The sequence below is a fragment of the Meleagris gallopavo genome, chromosome 24 (genome assembly GCF_905368555.1).
Source record: "Meleagris gallopavo chromosome 24, MGAL_WU_HG_1.1, whole genome shotgun sequence".
NCBI classification, from domain to species: domain Eukaryota; kingdom Metazoa; phylum Chordata; class Aves; order Galliformes; family Phasianidae; genus Meleagris; species Meleagris gallopavo.
The window spans coordinates 527,154-544,709 of record NC_139427.1 but is presented as its reverse complement, the minus strand read 5'-3'; the positions used below and the strand labels follow the sequence as shown (position 1 = coordinate 544,709).

The 17,556-nt window shown below is 48.6% G+C and overlaps 1 protein-coding gene across 3 annotated transcripts in view; it reads left to right on the top strand.

Moving 5' to 3' along the window:
- The first annotated feature begins 795 nt into the window (after positions 1 to 795).
- Positions 796 to 17,556, top strand: part of PPP2R2A (protein phosphatase 2 regulatory subunit Balpha) — a 35,052-nt gene continuing 18,291 nt past the window's right edge. The window contains exons 1-2 of one of the 3 annotated variants that reach the window (XM_085242760.1): positions 796 to 1,036; positions 2,989 to 3,063. In XM_085242760.1, coding sequence (XP_085098886.1) covers positions 1,030 to 1,036; positions 2,989 to 3,063 — 82 coding nt within the window. In that variant the 5' untranslated portion in view covers positions 796 to 1,029. Of the gene's footprint in view, positions 1,037 to 2,314; positions 2,397 to 2,988; positions 3,064 to 7,046; positions 7,132 to 17,556 lie in introns of those variants that run through there. The other 2 variants (XM_085242759.1, XM_010723093.4) reach the window with 2 other exon arrangements.

The window sequence follows — 17,556 nt, the reverse complement described above, 5'->3', positions numbered from 1 at the left end:
CTGGTGTGCACCAGGCATGGGGAGCCTGTTTGGGGTGCTCAATGGGCCCAAATGCAGGGAGGCTGTGGATGCTCTGGCTCTGGAGGTATCTGAGGGAAGCAGGATGGAGCCCTGGGCAAACTGGGCTAGCAGGTCTGCAGGTTGGTGGCCCTGCTTGTGGCAGGGGGTTGGAACTCAATGATCCTTGGGGTCCCTTCTAACCATTCTATGGCCCCTGTTGTGCTGTGGTTGATGGCGGTCTTTCTTTGAGCTGGAAGTGCACAAGAGTCGTGTGAAGGCACGTCAATGGGGCGCCCGGTTTGCGGGATGAGCTCATGACGCTCAAAGCGCAACCTGGATGAGCAAACCCTGCCCTGCCCGCCAAGAATGGCAGCGTTTGCACAAATGTCTGCCAACCGATGACTTTCACGAGATTTTCAACAGATGGTGCCGAAGCGACGGCCGGTGGGTGCAGGAGGGCCGGGCCGGGGCTCTGCGCGGGGAAAGGCGGCTAAAAATGGCTCCGAGGGGGGAACGGCAGTGAGGGTGAAATCAGAGCCCGAGCGTGCGGGTGGGATGGAAGCGTCCAGGAGGGCGGGGAAGGCGCAGCGGGAAGCTGTGCGACGGCAGCGCGAGGAAATGGCAGGAGGGAGAGAGGGAAGGAGGGAGGGGAGGGGAAAAAAGGAGGGGGAAAAAAAAAAAGGGAATGAATGAGCAAAGCGCAGGGACAGCCCGGAGCGCGGCACGCGGAGCGGCGCAACGCTACGGAAGCCGCGCAGGGCCGCGCCGCCCCGCCCCCCTCCGCCCCGCCGCCCCCCCTCCGGGTGACGTCACCCCCAGCTCGCCCGGCGCCATTTTGAAAGTGGAGCTGCCGGGGGGGGGCCGGAGCGAGGCGCGGAGCGGGGGCAGCCCCAGGAGCGGAGCCGGCCGCACCCCCGCCGCCATCCGCCGCCATCCGCCCCCCGCGGCCGCCCCGAGCGCGGCACCGCCGGCACCGCCGCGTAGCGCCGAGCCCGCCCGACCCGCCGCGGCCGCTCTCGCGAGCCCAACATGGCAGGTAAGGGGAAGGGGCGGCTGCCGCGGGGCGGGGGGCGCGGGTGGGGCTGCGGCCGGCCGGGGCTGAGGGGGGGGGGGGGCGGCGGTCGGGCCGCAACGGCGGAGCCGCCCCCGGGTCGGCGATTGCCCGGCCGGCCCCGCGTCCCTTCCTGCCGGCCTGCCTGAAAATGGCACGAGGGAGCGGCGGGGAAGTTGGGCGCTCTGCCCGCCGCCCTCCCGGCCGCTTGGCGCTGGGGCCGCGGGCGCAGCTGTGCGAATGACGGGCTGTAATACGGTAACGCGGGCTGTAATGCGGTAACGCGGCTTTCGGGGCGCCCCTTCTCATCGCTTGCGCTGCTCGCTCCCCGTTTCGCATCCCGGAGCGCTCTGTTGCCGCGTGCGATGCGGGATCCCTTCCTCCTCACTTTTCCTGGCAGCTGCGTTTGGAAGCGCGTTCCTTCTCCTGCAGGTTGCATCGCCCTTCCAGCGGAGCGAGGGCGGCCGTGCCGGGTTTGTGCTTCGCCTTTTCCTCCCTCCGCCGCTCTCCCACGCTCCGCCCTCCTCTTTTTGTTTTATTAAAAATAAGCGGAGAAAATGCCACGGTTCGAGGTAGCCGTGCGAAAGGCAGCGTTTCGCCACCGTGCAAAGAGGGCAGTGATTGATTTCTCTTAGCAGCCGTCACCTCTTAGCAGCAGGCACCATGGCAGCGTGGAATGGCGGAGGAGGAGGTTGGGGAGGAGGAGGAGAGCGGGTTGTGCGGGGCTGGGGGGGCTGTGGCTGCAGCCCCGTTGCTGTTAAAGACGTTTTGGCATCTCTGGTACAGCTGAGCGCTGCTGGAGCCCTCGCCGGCTGCCTGCTTTGCTTCGCTGTAATCCTTCAGGAAGGAAAGCAGAGCGAGCAGCGAGCACCCACCGATTGCATTCAGCACGGCTGAAGCGCTGGGTTGCCCTTGGAAGGACTGCTTTGAGCTTCGGATTCCCACCTCTTTTGCTCTTTTTTTAACCCCTCGGATGGATATAGGAGAGGGGTGAAATCCCTCCTGCATTCTTTGTTGTGCCAGGAGCGGTTGCAGCCCTCTGGATTAACGTGTAAATGCCATCTGTTGCTCAGCCTGCTTGAATCGCGTTGAGGAAAAGTTCCATTTTGACATTGGCTTGCCAAAAAAAAAAAAAAAAAGCAAACACAAATGGTGAGGCAGCAGGGCAGGCCCATGTCAGCCCCTTCCTGTGTGTCCTCAGCCCGGCGGTGATTTGCTCAGAACGCAATGCAAAAGAAATGGGTGGTGGTTTTTGTGCGTGTTTTGGTTCAGGGTTCAAATGAATCGCCGCCTCCCGCCGGGGCAGGGATGTTCCTGAAGTTTTCGCTCCGATCCGTGTTCTATGGTAGTAGAGCTCATTACCTCACATTGCTGCTTTGTGTTTCTGCTCGGGTTTGCTGCTTTTTTTTTAAGCTGATAATTGCTTTCATTACTGCTGTTAAGAGAGCTAAACTTGTGGTAGAATTATTTTCTTTAGCCTTCAGCGTGTAAGTTCAGCTCGGGGCTTTTGGGATGGGAGGGAATGATTGGCATGCTTGGTTTGTGTCGATTGCAATCTTCTGAAAACTCAGAGCTTTTCTGCCGCTTACCAACCGAGTTTTGTGTTTGCTGGGAGAGGGCTCTGATTTCTAAAGTAGGAAGCAGCTCTGTGTGAAATAGGATGCTGGTGCTGAGCGCCCGCTGTGGGTTTGGTGCCAGCCTGTGAGCCCTGCGAGCTGCTCCCGTCCACTTCTGCCTCTGCTCTTTCCCTCTAACGCTGCTTTGGATGCCAGCAAACTGCTGAGGACAAAAACAATATCTGTAAAGGGAAAAGGTGGGGAGGGGTGGCCGTGCCAGCCCCGCTGCTGAGGAAGTGGGTGTGAGCAGTGTTGTCTGAAAGCTTCAATTGGCGGCTCCTGCTGCGGTGGGGGGTCTCACTTTTGTATTGTGTTTTTCAGGAGCTGGAGGAGGAAATGACATTCAGTGGTGTTTTTCTCAGGTGAAAGGCGCTGTGGATGATGATGTAGCAGAAGGTAAGAGCAATCTTTCAGAGTATCTTTTTTCCCCCAGCTTCCTGTAGCTGCTCTTTAGGAGATCTTAATCTTTCCAATCTCAATCATATGCGACTTGGGTACAGCAGATGGGCATTTATGTGCGTTCAGAGCCCTCTGGTCAGGATCAGACCACACCAGCAGGGTTCTCCTCGTGCTTTGAAGGACTCCATTCAGCCTTATGAAGTGTTCACCTGTAGCTGTTTTCCCAAACTGTTAGATTCCCCATCGCTCAGCTTTTGCCTTCTGCTGTTCCTAACCTGCAGAATGGGGCATGCGATGCTTGCGTTCCACAGGGAGGTGGTGTAGCAATTAATTAATGTTGATATTCTTTGAAGATCCAAGTATTTGATAAAGATGGAGTGACTTTTCCCGGTCTTCCCAGCTTCTATTAACCAGAGGAGGATGAAATCAGAATATCTGTGTGTGCTTGCTTACCTCAAAGCTGCCGGGGGGTTCTGTGTTAGAAACAGTACGGAAATTGCATAAATACGCAGCAACAGGGCTGGCAGTGACAAATGTCATCTCTTACAAGATGTCTGCTTCTGATTGTGACTGCAAGAAATGTTTGCTGTTATCTGGTTGGGCATCCTTGGAGGAGTGCTGTGTGCTGCTCGGATGGCCGTGCTGGTGGGCAGCGCTTCTGCTTTCCTCTCTGCTTTGAGAAAGTTTTGGACTTCTCAGTGCATTTGGCCACAAGTTTGCATGATACAACCTGTAAGATCAGGAGTTTTTCTTTTGCAGGCAGTTGGCCTTGTCAATTGTGCAGTTTGTAACTTTTCTTTAATGTGTCCCAAATGCTCTGACTTGCTGACAAGTGAGATGAATGTTGGGTTTAGATGGGCAGTAGCTGCAGTTCCTTTTATTTCCCCATTCGATGTGTGATTCAGATGAATTTTAAAAGGCAGAAAATAAGAGTCTGATTTTTATTTATTAGCTACAGCACGTGGCAGACAAGGCACTTTAAAAGGCTGCTGTTACTTTGTGAGCTGAAGGATGACCTTTGGAAGCAAAAATATTGCAAGTTTATTTTAAAGCTTAAATTAAGAGTTTTTGAGAAAGTATCTTTAGAGGCACGAGCTGTGAACTACTGTTAAAAGGAGTAAATTTTTCCTCTGATCAAGTTTAAATTCTCTAACCTTTATTTTAATTGCACATCAAGCTAAATCCTCAAGGTGCAAATACTGGAAGAATGATGGTTGTGTGGCAGATGCTTGCAAATAATTCTTCATTAAAACACGTTGACTGCATGTAATAGTAATGAGCTACGGTGGTGGCTTTTACAGGGATGTGGGAAGGCAGGGGTCAGGAAGCTGCTTGTCCTTGGCTGCTGCAGGGCCTCGTACTTTGCACCATGAGAGGTGACTGCAAAGCTTTCTGCTTCCTGGCAGGTGAGCTGTGCTGTGAGCCCGGGTGGAGGTCAGGGGAGCCTCTGCTGCAGGGGAACCAGCTTAGCTGCCTTCAGTGCTGGCAAGCCAGTCCTGATGCTTTCCAGAAAGTTTTTAGGAGTATGGAATACAAAGGCTTGTGGTTCTGTGATCCAGAGAAGAGTTTGGTGTCATTGCCAGCTTACAGTGCAGACCCAAAAGCTTCACTGTTCTGCTGAACATCTGATGTGTGTCTGGGCCAGGGTCTCGGAGTTGGGGTTATAGTTGGTTGTAATCAATCTGGAGCTGAAGTTCTGAGCTCTTCTGGGTGTTTGGGTCTCAGGATGCTTGCTGAAATTTATTGGAAGCTGGCTGTCGTAACTGTAATGCAGTTTTACCTTCCATGCAATCCTTGGAGTTCTCCTAAGCTTTGTAATGTTTCTCCATAGTACTGTTGTAAAGGTTAATAATGCATCAAGCTAAAACTTAAACCTTTTTTTTTTTTTCTGAAGTTACATTTCTGGCTTTAAGTTAAACTCACTTGAACAAGATGAAGCCTTGTGTAGTTCTTGTAGAATTAGAACAGCAGTTTTGCAGGCTTCTGGTCCTCCTTCAGAATACCAGCAGACAAGTTGTCAGTGGCTCTGAGCCTGCTGTGACCTTTTTCCCTCCCCTGTCTGCTTTCTTGTGGCAGGCTCCACGGCCAGACCTTAAGAAAACGGTGCTGTCTGAGACTTCAATGCTCCTTTAGCTGCTGTGGTCTGCAAGCTAATGAGTGTGGGCTCTGCGTGCCCCTGAGTGAAGGCAGTGCCAGTTTGCTGAGGTGGTACCAGGGGGTGGGTTTCTGGCTTATGAAATAGCATTGGAACTCAAATTTAGAAAGCTGACTTTTGTGGAATACTGAAACTTCGCTCACAGAAAGTGAGGGGGGAAAAACAAAGCTGAAATGGAAGGAGTTTCACTGTCTGTTTTCTTCCTGTTCTTAATAGAATGTTAGGATATTTAAATAGAAAAGTTAACGTAAACCAGGGAGTGTCAATCAAGAAAACTGCATCTGCTTAATTGCAGCAGCAGTAGAGTTTAACCCAATAGACTCCCTGAAATGTTGCCTATAAATAAGCCAGGGGAGAGCAGTGATAATACGATGATAGTTACAAATGAATAAAGTTTGTGGAGAGTGCTGGTGTGCAGCTTCCAGCACGTGTGAGTCAGGTGTGAGCTCCTCGCCTTCAGCAGCAGGAGCACCGACAGCTCTCAGCTTTGGCCAGAGCGGCTCCTTCTGAGTCGGAGTTGGTGGCTTTGATGGCTGAAGCACAAACTGTCACATGAGACAATTCTTAATTTTTGGCTTTCTAAGTGCAGTGTGGTAGGTGGATGTGACAGTATTTCTTCGAGGGATGGAAGGAAAAGGAGGGGGAAGCTGTTACTAAAGCCTGAGGAGTGAAGATGGCAGTGATTGTTAAGGGCCTTTCAGTGCCACTCTGCTTTGGCAAAGACTTCACGACTGGAAGGGCTTTGGTTCCATGAGGAGCGGTGGAGAAGAGCCTCTCAGTGCGTATGGAGCTGCTCTTTGGTTGTAAGCTTTGGCCTGGCTCTGTCACATCAAGGTTAGATACAGAAATTGGGTTCTGAGTTGAAATCTGAGCATCAGCTTTGTTACGCTTTGGTCTTTAATTCTAGCTGATGGTGTTTTAATGCTGCCTTTTTTTGTCACGTGGCTGTCCCTTGTGTCAGGGCAGGGGGAGCACGGCTTCTGCTGTCTCTGCTTCTCAAACAGCAAATTCTTTGCTCCGCAGAAGCCTTCCTCGCTTCTCCATTTACCTTTGTCTTGCTGGAGCTCAGTCCCACTGCAGATGTGCTCATCTTGTTCTATCAGCTCTGGAGGATCCAGAGCCAGGACACGAGCTCAGAGACTGTGAGCTCAGTGGTCAGGGTGTTCAAAGCAGCTGTAATGTGTGAGTGTTGTCCCCTGGGTGCCATCGCTGTTTCGCTGTCCAGAAGTGCTCGAAAGGAGACATTACCGTATTTTCTTAGAAGTTTCCTTTGTGGGAATGGCTGCTGAAAAGGATGAGAGATTTTCTTCTGTCTCTTTGTTACGTGGTTTGTTTTTGTTCTTCTGTTGTTAAGTTCTCCAAGATACAGCATGGTGGCAGCTCTGCTTGGAAGCAACTTAGGAACTAAGTTTAGACTGCCTGAAAACTGGATGCTGGCTTAATGGAATGAGTTCATACTTCAGAACAAATTAAGTCAAATTTGTTTAATTACTTGGCAGAGGGAGAAGAGTCAAGCTGCTCTATCTAAATGTTCTTTCAAGTGTAATCCAAAGATACGTAAAAGTCTGATAGTCTCCATCCAAGGCTGGAAGCCAGGAACTTAAGTCCTAAGCTTTGGCCCTGAGTGATTACCCATGGTCTTTGACAAGTTGTTTAACTCCTTGGTGCCTGGGTGCCTCTGCAGGAGGTGTGGTGCTGCTGGCTCTGACGCTGTTCTGTGCTGCTTTGTTGATCTGTCACTTGTTTGTGTTTCTTTATAGCCACAGCGGTGCTGTAGTCTGCAGTTGGTGACATGATGGACAGATGAAGTCCCTGACATTTCTGTCCCTGGACAAATTGCATGTGGTCAGAGATAAGAACAAGGCTTGACATTTCTCTTGTTCGGGAATGTTTTCTCTGTCTGATTCTAGGTATGTTATAACTTTCAAATGTAGTTTTGTGTTTATTTTTGGCTGACTTCAAAATTGCAGAGCAGCTGTGGGCTCTTACTGCTTCGGTAGTGCTGGTGGTTTGCCTTCAGTACACCAAAATAGCTGCCATTAGCAGTGAGGAAAACTGAAATCAGGAATGGGAACTGCTGTAAGGAGCAGTTTACCACCTTGTGAAGTTTGTTATCTTCTCCTGGCTTATCAGAAAACTTTCTCCTTGTCAAGTCGCGTCTGTCAGTACTGCGGTTAGGGCTGCAGAACCTCCTCTGTGCCCTGAGTGGCTGTGGCACATCTGTTCTGTTGGCTGAGCTGCTAACTGACTTTGGATCGAGGGATGCTGCTGGGATCACTTGGGAAGGAGGGCTCCTACCCAGCTGGGCCTGTGGGCAGCGGTCACAGAATAAACACGGTGGCACTGTTACAGAAGCAGTGGTTGGGCTTTTCGGTAATAGGCGCTGCTGCAGCAGGAGGGAGGAGGAGTTCTTTCCCCCCCAGAAGCTTGGGGTGCCGTTGTAGTGAGGAGCTTAACTTCCCTTTCTGAGGGCTGGGCTGAAGTTGTCTGTGCCCATAAAGTAGCATTAGTGCAGAAGAGCAAGGACTGCAAACAGGTTTTAAATGCCAGCTTGAAATGTCTTGGCAGTCATGCCAGTGTTGTGCTATTTCTTTCTGTGGCATTCTGCTGTTCTTGGGATCTTTTGCACTTAACACTCCTTTTCCCGTCTGATTTTTAATTTATTTCTGTGTTGTTAATATAGCAGTTAATGATCAGGCCATCAGACAGCCGCCGTACGAAGGAACACAGCTCTGCTGTCTGTTGAAGCCCTGCTGGATTACAGCTCTGTGGCTTTGAATTTTAAAGGTGCTTCCTCGAGGTTCTCTTTTGGTTACTTCTATCCTCACAGTGGGCTTCTGTGGTAGCTGTAGCTACACAAAACGTGTGCAGGGCAGAGCTAAAATCAGGAGAGCTGGCAGATGCAGTGCTGATGTAAGAGTTAAGAGCTGGGTGTTCCTAGCTGTGCTGTTTGCCTTTCTTTTGCTCCTGCTGTCTTCTGACTTGCCTATTTAGGCCATGGCTACATGTTTGGCAGCATTTCTGCTTAAAGAGGCACTCCTTCCCACTTTGCTGGCACCAGCATTCATGTAACTGCACAATGAACTCGCCTGGGAAGCTGATCCAGCTGAAAAATGCTTAAAATTGTGCTTTTGACTGGATTCTTTCTCAGCTGAACTGAACCCTGATCTGGTTCTCAATGCTGTGTGCTGGCGACAGCATGGAGTGAAGAGATGAAGCAGCTCGAGGAAGAGGAGGAACTCTGGCAGAGTCAGTCTCCCTATAGGATTTTAAGTACAGTCAGTACAAGAAGCTGATCTCCAGTGCTGTGCTACTGCAAATGGTAAACTAAGTGAGCAAAAGGGACTTAGAACTTTGCTGTTTGAGATGTGCTTTGTGCTGTTTGAAGGCCAGCAATAAATATATCGACTACCACTGCTGTGGTGGTGATCCCAGGCTGGATTTTAGTTCAGTCTGATAAGGTAGCTGGAACTTCCACGGATGTGTGGGTGTGCAGACACTGACAGTGCAGAGAGAGGGAGATGAAGATGTGCCTGGGGGGCTGGGAGTGCAGAACTGCCTGGTGTGGATGGAGGGACACACCAGTGGTCAAGCTGCTTTGCACTGACAGCTGTTGATTTTCCAGTCACACACGTGTGTGAGCGCACACCCAGCGATGCTGAGCACGGTGCCATCCATCACCGGCTGTCAGTACTGCTGAGCTACACAGAACTAGTGTGCATAGGACAGATACTTTTCCCCCAGCACCCACACGAGCAGTGTGTGAAAAGAGAAGCCGTACTTGACGTGTTTAGCATTGCCATTAGCTTTGTTGTTTGGTTGTTTTCTCCAGCTGTCTTGCTACCAGTATGGTTTAGTTTCTCGTAGAAAAGAATAGCAGTTAATTGGGAGCTGGATTACTTACTGATTGCTTTACAGTAAAGCACTTTAGATAATCTAACGAATGATAATCTTCTCTTGCTGTGTCTTACCGCTCTTAATATGATTTGAAAAACTGATCCCTTGTTTGGGGTTTTTCCTTCATTTAAATTAATGTATTGTCTTCTATTTAGATGCTGTAGAAGGAGGCTGCTGTGCACACAATTAAACCTGTGATGTCCCGTTTCACCCCCAGAAAAAAAATATCAATTAGTGATGGCACCAAACTCGTTCCATGTGCTCCTTAGGAAATGCTGCTCTTGAAGCTGTTTCATTACTACAACATCCATATATATACTTAATTTTCTACTGCTTTAAGGGTATTTTCCAGACAAGGATATTTTCCAGACCTTTCTTTGTTTTATAATGCACAGCACCATAAATACTTAGAATATTTGTAGTACAGAGAGCAACCAAGACATCAGGGAGGTGTTGTTAGTATAGGTTGATAACATTACTGAAGGTAATTACTGGAGGTTTCTGTGCGTGGCTGTGATTTGATTACAGAAATAAAAGTAGCTGTGAGCTTTTTTCTTCCAACTTCTCGTGCTTTTGGGAAGCACTGGAGGAGAAATTATTAATGTGGTCAGGCATCCTTTGGAAAAATGTATTTTCCTCCCAGCAATCCACAAGTGATAGCACCATTAAGGAACCCAGCCTATTGGGGTCATGTGTTAACCCCTCTGGCAGATAGGCTTGCATCTATTTGTGGAGGAAAAAAAATCAGGGTCAGGAGGAGAGGATTTAAGAGTTGTGCTGTAAGAAAGACTGGTTTCCCAGGTATGCAGAATGCATTTTGTTTGGATGTGTTTCCCCTTGTGTTTTTGGTTGTAGTGTCTTGCATTGCAGCTCTGGAATTGCGTGCTGCCCAGGCACACAGTTATGCTGCATGGCTCTGAAAAGTTCAGGAAATAGAACTGTGTATGTTCAGACAAAATCCGTCTATTAAAATACTTTTTTAAATCTTCAACTCTAGATGTCTGATTCTGACAGACCCTTCTGAGAGTTGCTGGACCTTCTCCTGAAACTGAAACGATCAGATAGTGCTCTTAGTGCATCGTGTACGGGGTCACTTAGAAACATTGAAAGGACTGAAAAAAATCTTTGAATAACTACTGGTAAGCTCATTTGTACTGAAATGTGGCCTGGGAGTGGGATGAGAAGTTAGGCACAATGCAGCCTGAATCCTCCCCTCCAGGCTGGCTGTCATAGAGCTGGCAGCTGCTTCTGGAGGCATTGGCTGAAGCGTGCATTTCTCATGGTAACGTCTTCATTCTGCAGCAGCCCCTTCTGGAAGGGTTAACCTGGTGCTGTTACTGGAGCAGGATGTGTGCTGCCCAGCAGTTCTGTCTCTGGCAAAGAGCAAGCAGGCAGCATTTCAGAACCAGAACGTTGCATGGTGTCACTGCTGGCTCCCTGGAGCTCGACGTGATGCTCATCCCAAACCTGGGAGTCCCTCACCTGCTTGCTTGTATAACATCCTCATCCCTCTGCTGTTCCTGCAAATCTCTGATCTAAATTGTCATCTATGACTGTGCTCTGAGGTCACCTCTGTGCTGTTACTCAGTGTTCCTGTGCGAGGACTAAGCGTGGTGATGGTGATAGGGAAAAAAACGATGGCACAGAGGAGTACAGCCCGTGTAGGAGCACTTCTGGCTTCACCTGCCCTCCTTGCTGGCTGCTGTCACTATGAAGAAGTGCACGTGTGCACAGCCCTCCTCTGTCGTGTAACCTTTGTGCTGAGATTCTTTTTCGAGAAGCCTTACTAAAGTGGAAGCTGCTTTGTGCCATGCAATTCCTGCTCTTTTCAACCAGTGTCTCTCAAATGGGGCTTAAATTTCTTGAATACCCGCGTGGTGGTGGTGTTTTTTTTTTAAACCAAGTTTAAAACTTACATTTAATTATCCTGAAGGGATAAGGGGGAGTGAAAAGTAAGGTAATGAAAAGCAATCGTATGAGTCAGGATTCATAAAGGGCAGTAAATCATTTCAACCCTCAGTGCTTTGCGTTCTTTATCTGTAAGGCTGGTTTGCCTGTTCCCAAATGGGCTTCTGAATCTTGGAGATGCGTGCAGGGTAGTCATGTAACTAATTGTTCCAAACCTTGGTTTTATAGCTGTTGTAAAACTTCTCTGAGATCAGAGAAGGGATCCTCATCTATAGATAGAGGAGATGAGATGTAAAGTAACTCCCTTAAGAATTCGGGTCAGTGTTTTGTTCAGATTTGTGGGGTCCTTTTTTCTGCGGCATGAAGACCTGCCTTACAGAGGTGTTAAGATGCATCCATTCCATTTTGTATCACCTGGAGAAGTTGTCCATAGTGAAGCAATCAGAAGTTTCTATTCCACAGTCTCTTAATAGTCAGAATTGTGCATTCATCTCAGCTGGAAACACCAGCAGGACTTGTGAGCTGCTCGGCACGCTGCCTGGCATTCACCTGCGTGCTGTGCCTCTTACTACCAGAACGCAGAGCAGGGAGAGTGGTTTTCTTATTTTCTTACTTTTATTTTCCTTCCTTAGCAGGAGGCAGTGGATGTGTCTGATAGGCAGAGGTTTCTCACATTCTACAATGCGATACTTGAAGATGAAGAGCCATAGGAATTCTTGGCCTTGGCTTTTTTCCCTGAAATAAAAGCTCTAGTCAAAGAATGTATGGGAAGAGCCCGAAACAGCACGATAGTTTCCAAGAATTGCTTTCTGCTGAAATGCCAACCAGGCTGCAGAGTTCCATTTGCTCATTCTAAAAGGCAGTCAAATCCTGATATTTTCCTAACGTCCTGCTAACTTGCTGTGTGTTTTGTAATGGCTTCAGCAAAAAGAAAATCAAGATACTCCCATGCTCTTAACTGGCATTCTCAGTGACAAATCAAGAAGGGCATTGCCCAGAGGCTTCTGTTACATCCAAGCAGAACAATGGTGCAGCGTGTTATTTCCAAATATATTGTTATTTGCAAACAGAATGAGCCACTGGCTTTTCTGTGCTGTGCAGCCTATTGAAATTCTGGCTGCGATTCCAGCAGACTTTTTCCATAAATAGCTCTGCAATACTTCAGAACACAAACAAGCTCCTGAAAATACCTGAAGTAAGTCTTCAGAGAGGGCTGCTTGGCCTTTGTTAGTGGCTGGTGCTGCGGTGTGGGTGCTGTGATGGAGGTGAGGAATGAATGCCTCCATGGGCTGAGGGGTGGGACTGTGAGCAGGAGCTCAGAACAGTACAAGAGGGACATGGAGCTCTTGCAACGAGCCCAGAGGAGGGCCACTAAGATGCTCAGAGGGCTGGAAGCACCTCTCCTATGAGGAAAGATTGAGGGAACTGGGATTGTTGAGCTGGGAGAAGAGAAGGCTGCAGGGAGACCTCAGTGTGGCCTTCCAGTACTTGAAGGGAGCGGATAAACAGGAGGGGGAACGGCTGTTTGTGAGGGTGGGTGGTGATAGGACATGGGGAATGGTTTTAAACTGAGACAGGGGAGGTTTGAGTTGGATATAAGGAGGAAGTTTTTCAGCCAGAGGGTGGTGAGGCACTGGAACAGGTCGCCCAAGGAGGCTGTGGATGCCCCATCCCTGCAGGCATCCAAGGCCAGGCTGGATGTGGCTCTGGGCAGCCTGGGCTGCTGGTTGGGGACCTGCACACAGCAGGGGGTTGGGACTGGATGAGTGCTGTGGGCCTTCTAACCCAGGGCATTCTACAATTCTGTGAGTCTGTGAATTCAAGGGCTCCTCCATCACCTGATTCAAGTAAAGGAAGAAAAAGGTGATAAAATGCACAAATGTAGGCAGAAACAGGTGTGTTTTCCTCAGTAGTGCAGAAACTATATTGGTATTTTAATCAAAAACTCCAAATATACAAGCAAATGCCATGTAGTAGGTAAATACAGCATGAAGTAGAAACAATTGATTCTTTTAAAGAGCAGCCATCCAAGTGAAAGCATCCTTTTAACATTCCGTACTGAGCGGGTGTTTGGTGCTGTGAGTTGATACGTAGCTCACTTGGTGCAGGTTTTTCAGTGCCATCTCAGTGGGTGAACCCTTGGATAAGTGATGGGGGGCAGTTTTGGTGCGGATGTGTTCTGTTCTAATGGGTGCGAGCTGTCTCGAGTAAGATACCTTACTGTGTTGAGAAGCTTCTAAACCATCTGAGCGTGGAGAGGTGAGCAAACACTTCAGTGATTCACCTGGTTCCCAGGGCTGCTGTCCCTCTAGGCCTGTTGCTACTGAATATTTTATCAAGCAGAGAACCTCATTTAAAAGAAGTCAAAGAGCTTGAATGTGAGTTTGGCCCTTGTGCAATCTGTGCTCTGAGCAGCGTGCTCTGCAGCGTTAGGCTCAGTCCTGCTTATCAAACCTGTTTATCAGCTGTCAGCACAGAATGAGGGTGGAACCGTAGAAGAGAGCTGGGAAGGCCTTGGGAGCTCGTTAGTGCTGCCTTTAATGCGGAGCTTCCAGCTTCCCACGTTACTGCTGATGGATGTTTAGTAAAAAGCCTTCATCTAGGGATAGTGAACAGCCTGGGAAACGTGTGCTTAAAGCACAGCCTCCCGTATTCTTGAATGGTGTTTTTTCATAATGTTTAAAGTCACGCTTAGCGAAGGTGCAGGTAAAGTTTATGCGTGGGGATTGCACCCTGGTCTCGGATAGTAGCCTGGGTACCCATGGGAGTGGGGATGGGTGTATCTGGATGGGAAGAGCAGCTTAGCTGCTGACACGTCTGCCTTTTTTAGGACCTACGTGGTACTTCTGAGTGTAAGATGTTTCGAGAACATTCTTTGTTCCTCCCAGGCATGTTGAGAACAGATCCCAAAGTAGGAGAATATATAAATAAAACAGCTTGGCAATACAGTAAAACACTTCTGCCACAAGGAGTAATTAGCTGTTCTTGGAAAGGGCTGCAGTGCCAGTGTGTTATCTTTATCTCAGTAAAAATAAAGCTTCGGTAACACTAATTCTTTTAAAAGACTTTGGGGAATCCTGATATTAGGTATAACCTGAACATCAGTGTTGTCTTACCTGAGAAACGTGGAGTGCTGGTTGAAGCAGCATCCATCCTGAAGGAGCTGCATGCATAGTAGTGCAGCTGAGCTCCAGGGCTGCAGGTTTTCCAGCAGAGTTGCACAAGGATCGTTGCTGCTTGGGTTAATTTCATTCCCTTATAATTAACTAATGCCTGATCTGCCTGTAGTTGTATAAAGGACAAGAAACTGTAAATTCTGCATGATACAAATATAGCTTAACCCTTCTGTCATCGTCTTCCAGGAAAGCATCTCGTAAATCTCTGTAGATTTTGTTAGCTAAATAGGGTTTCAGTACTGGAAATGTAACTGGCGTGGGCTGTGTTTGTTACTGCTTGGTCCAATTACCTTCTCTAAAGGACTCGTGTGTGCTGGGAAGGCGCAGCGCTGTGATACTGAGTACCTGGAGCAAGAAGGTTCAAAATGGAGGAGGCCCTGTACTTTCTTGTGCCACTTAGTCATGGCTCCATTTTCAGGAGTATTTAAATGCTCCCTCAGTAGTAGGGATGCAGAGAACAGCAGCACTGCCAGCTCCTCCCTTCCAGCAAACCACGAGCTTTGTGTTCTGCTGGGCTTGCATTCTAGCTCAGGTGTCACTTAGGGTTAAAAAAGACTTTTTAAGTGCTGTACTGCAGCACCAAGGAGCATGTGCTTATTCCACTTACTTTTGGTGTGTGTGAACCAGCCAAAGCTCGGTTATGTGAGTGTTCTGGGCTGCTGCAAACTGTTCTGTGGGTGGGATACGGCGTTGCCATAATGGCAGCCACTATCATTTCTTGTATCAGTAATGGTGTTTGGGTTGCTCTGTCTGCATTTAACGGGGCAGTCGATTCCTCCAGGTGAGGTGTGACTGTTGTATGCTGGGGGAAGCTACGTCCCAAAGCCACAAATCCAAAATGTTAGGTGGCATTTTATTTAATAGATACTTTCAGAAGGAAAAAGTTTTCCAGCTGCAGCGTGCTCAGATTTCCTTCAAATACAGGTGTTACTTATGAAGCAGAGATGATGCACTGTTCTGTCCTTTTTTTCCTTACATCCAAAGCGTTCCTTCTGATGGAGTATTAGAGGGCAACTCAACGTACGGTGCACAGCCTCTGGAAGTGATGTTACTCAGATTAGCAACTACTGTTTGGGGTCATCCTGGTCATCCCAGCCCTGCAGGGAGAGGAGCTTCCCTTCAGTGGGAGGGGTTGTGCCCGGCCCAGCAGGAGGCCCAGTTGGCTCTTCCCCTTCTTCTACCTCCAAGCAGATGCAAACTTCACAGGCTGGAAGCTCTCAGCAACTGCATTTTGTGACTTGGAAGCCAGCCCCACACAAGCACTCGCATGAAGCAGCTGGCTGGTATTTAAGAATGCTGAAATGTTGATTTTTGCCACTGGTTACTTTTTGTTGAAGGCAGGGCAGTGCTGCTGGTTGGAGGGAGGAAAGCTTGGGGCAGAGCTGAGCTGCTGCTTGGGAAGGCGTTGCTGCAGTGGCTGTACAGAACGGGCCCGAGGAGAAACTGTGACCTTTAAGTGCTTGTTCCTAATTGTGAATAAATACCGCAGCTCCACGAGCGATGGGATTTATTCACCCGCCTTTCTGAGGTTATTTAAGACGGGCACCAGGAGTGGGTCTGGATTTCTGCCACTTGTGCCTCTTCTGTTTATGATATTAATAAACCGGTGTCAAATGTCCTGGGAACGGGTGATGCGGGTTGAAAGACCTTTGTTTCAGCCAACAATAGACCTGAATTAGCGTGAATAGGAAAAGCAAATAGGCACTTCCTGGCATATTTTAAGGAATACTGGAGTTTGGGGAAGCGTGTGGATTAGGACTGAGTGCTCCAGCTTTTTTCCAAGTAAAATTTCCCATGTTGTGTATGGTGGCCTTTCTAAATATGTTTGCTGAGCTAATAAATTAACATAGTCTCGCTTGCTTGATAGATTCTTTAGGATGACGTTCAAGGGAAAAACCAAACAGCATGAAGGGGGGACGTGTCTCAGCTGTTTTCCTAAGCAGGCTCCTTCTTCGGTTTTGGACTTTTGCAAAGCTTTTGGACTGCCTTGAGGCTCACGAGGCTTTCCAAGAGTGTTGTAAAGGTCCCCAGCAACAGTACTTGAAGCTGCAGGATAGAAGATGCCTTTGGAGACTGAAGGGAATTCCTGCTAGGCATTAAGCAGTCCATTTTTACTGGGTTTGTGCTATTGCCAGGCTGGTCTAGCTGGTTGAATTGAAGAACGGCTCTACTCCGTTTTGCGGTGGGTTTGGTTAACGCTCAGAGCCTCTTTCCTCTTCATGTGCAGGGCTCTGGAAAGGTTTTCTTCCCCCACAGTTTCAGGGTGGGGAGAGGATCGCAGGTAGATCAGCTCAGGTGTGTGCAGAAAATGTTCTCTCTGAGCAGCACGGAGGTGAGGCAGCCACCAGAGGACTTGGGAACAGCCCCAGTGCTCCCTTCGTTCCAGTTTGTGTTTTTCTCATTGCTGGAGCCAGTCTGACCCCGCTTGTTAGATACGCAGTGCTGAGCAGCCGTGACAGCGGGTGTTTTTGTTGTTTGCATCTGGGCTGATGTTGTAACTGTGGCTGTGTGCTCCGACTGCAGCTCGATGGACCCTTCGTGCGGTGACGTTTGGCTGCTGCAGGAAGGCGCAGCTGCTGGACGTGTGTTGGTGTGCAGCACCTGGTGAGCTGAAGATGCTGCTGTGGTCACTGTGCTGCTCCACCTCTGGGAAGGTGGGGATTTGTCCGTGCTGTGTTCTGAAAGGAGCTGCAGTGATGTCCTTTTCAAGGTTTAAAAATAGAAAGTAATTAATCAGGGTGATGAGGGTTAATGGTTTCTACCTGGAAACCAAACAGCTTTGCATTTGTTTCTGTTGAGACAACATTCTTTTATCTGCTGTTGTTATGAGTTTACTAAGGGAAGATTTTCACAGTAGTTTCTGAAGTTCTTATTAATAAACTAATCTGGGGTTTAAAAAATAAAAACAGCCCCCAAACTCTATTTAGTGCTTTCATCAGATGGAATGGCTTCGGGACAGCTGCTCAGATTCTTTTCAGCTGCTCACCTCTAGCTTTTCTCCTCTGTAAATTTACAGTGATTGCTGTGTGCACAGAGGGGATTACAGAAACAGTTCCAGACTTGGTGAGCAGGAATAAAACCCTGTGGTTGCAGTAATTGTGGTACAGCGGATGCTTCACCAGGTCCATAGTGGATCAATCAATTTTTAAATCAATTTAAGACTTAAAAGTTCTTTCCCAAAGCTTGTACTAATTTGTGAATGCTTTAACTCATTTTGCGGAGATGAAACATGTAATTTTGTCATTTTCAGTGACAAGCACTGAGCTGTTGCACGTCCATCCCACCTGTTTTCAGGGCTGCTGTGACTTCGTCCTGTTTTCCCTGTGCCACCACAGGGGCCCTGGAGCTGTGTGT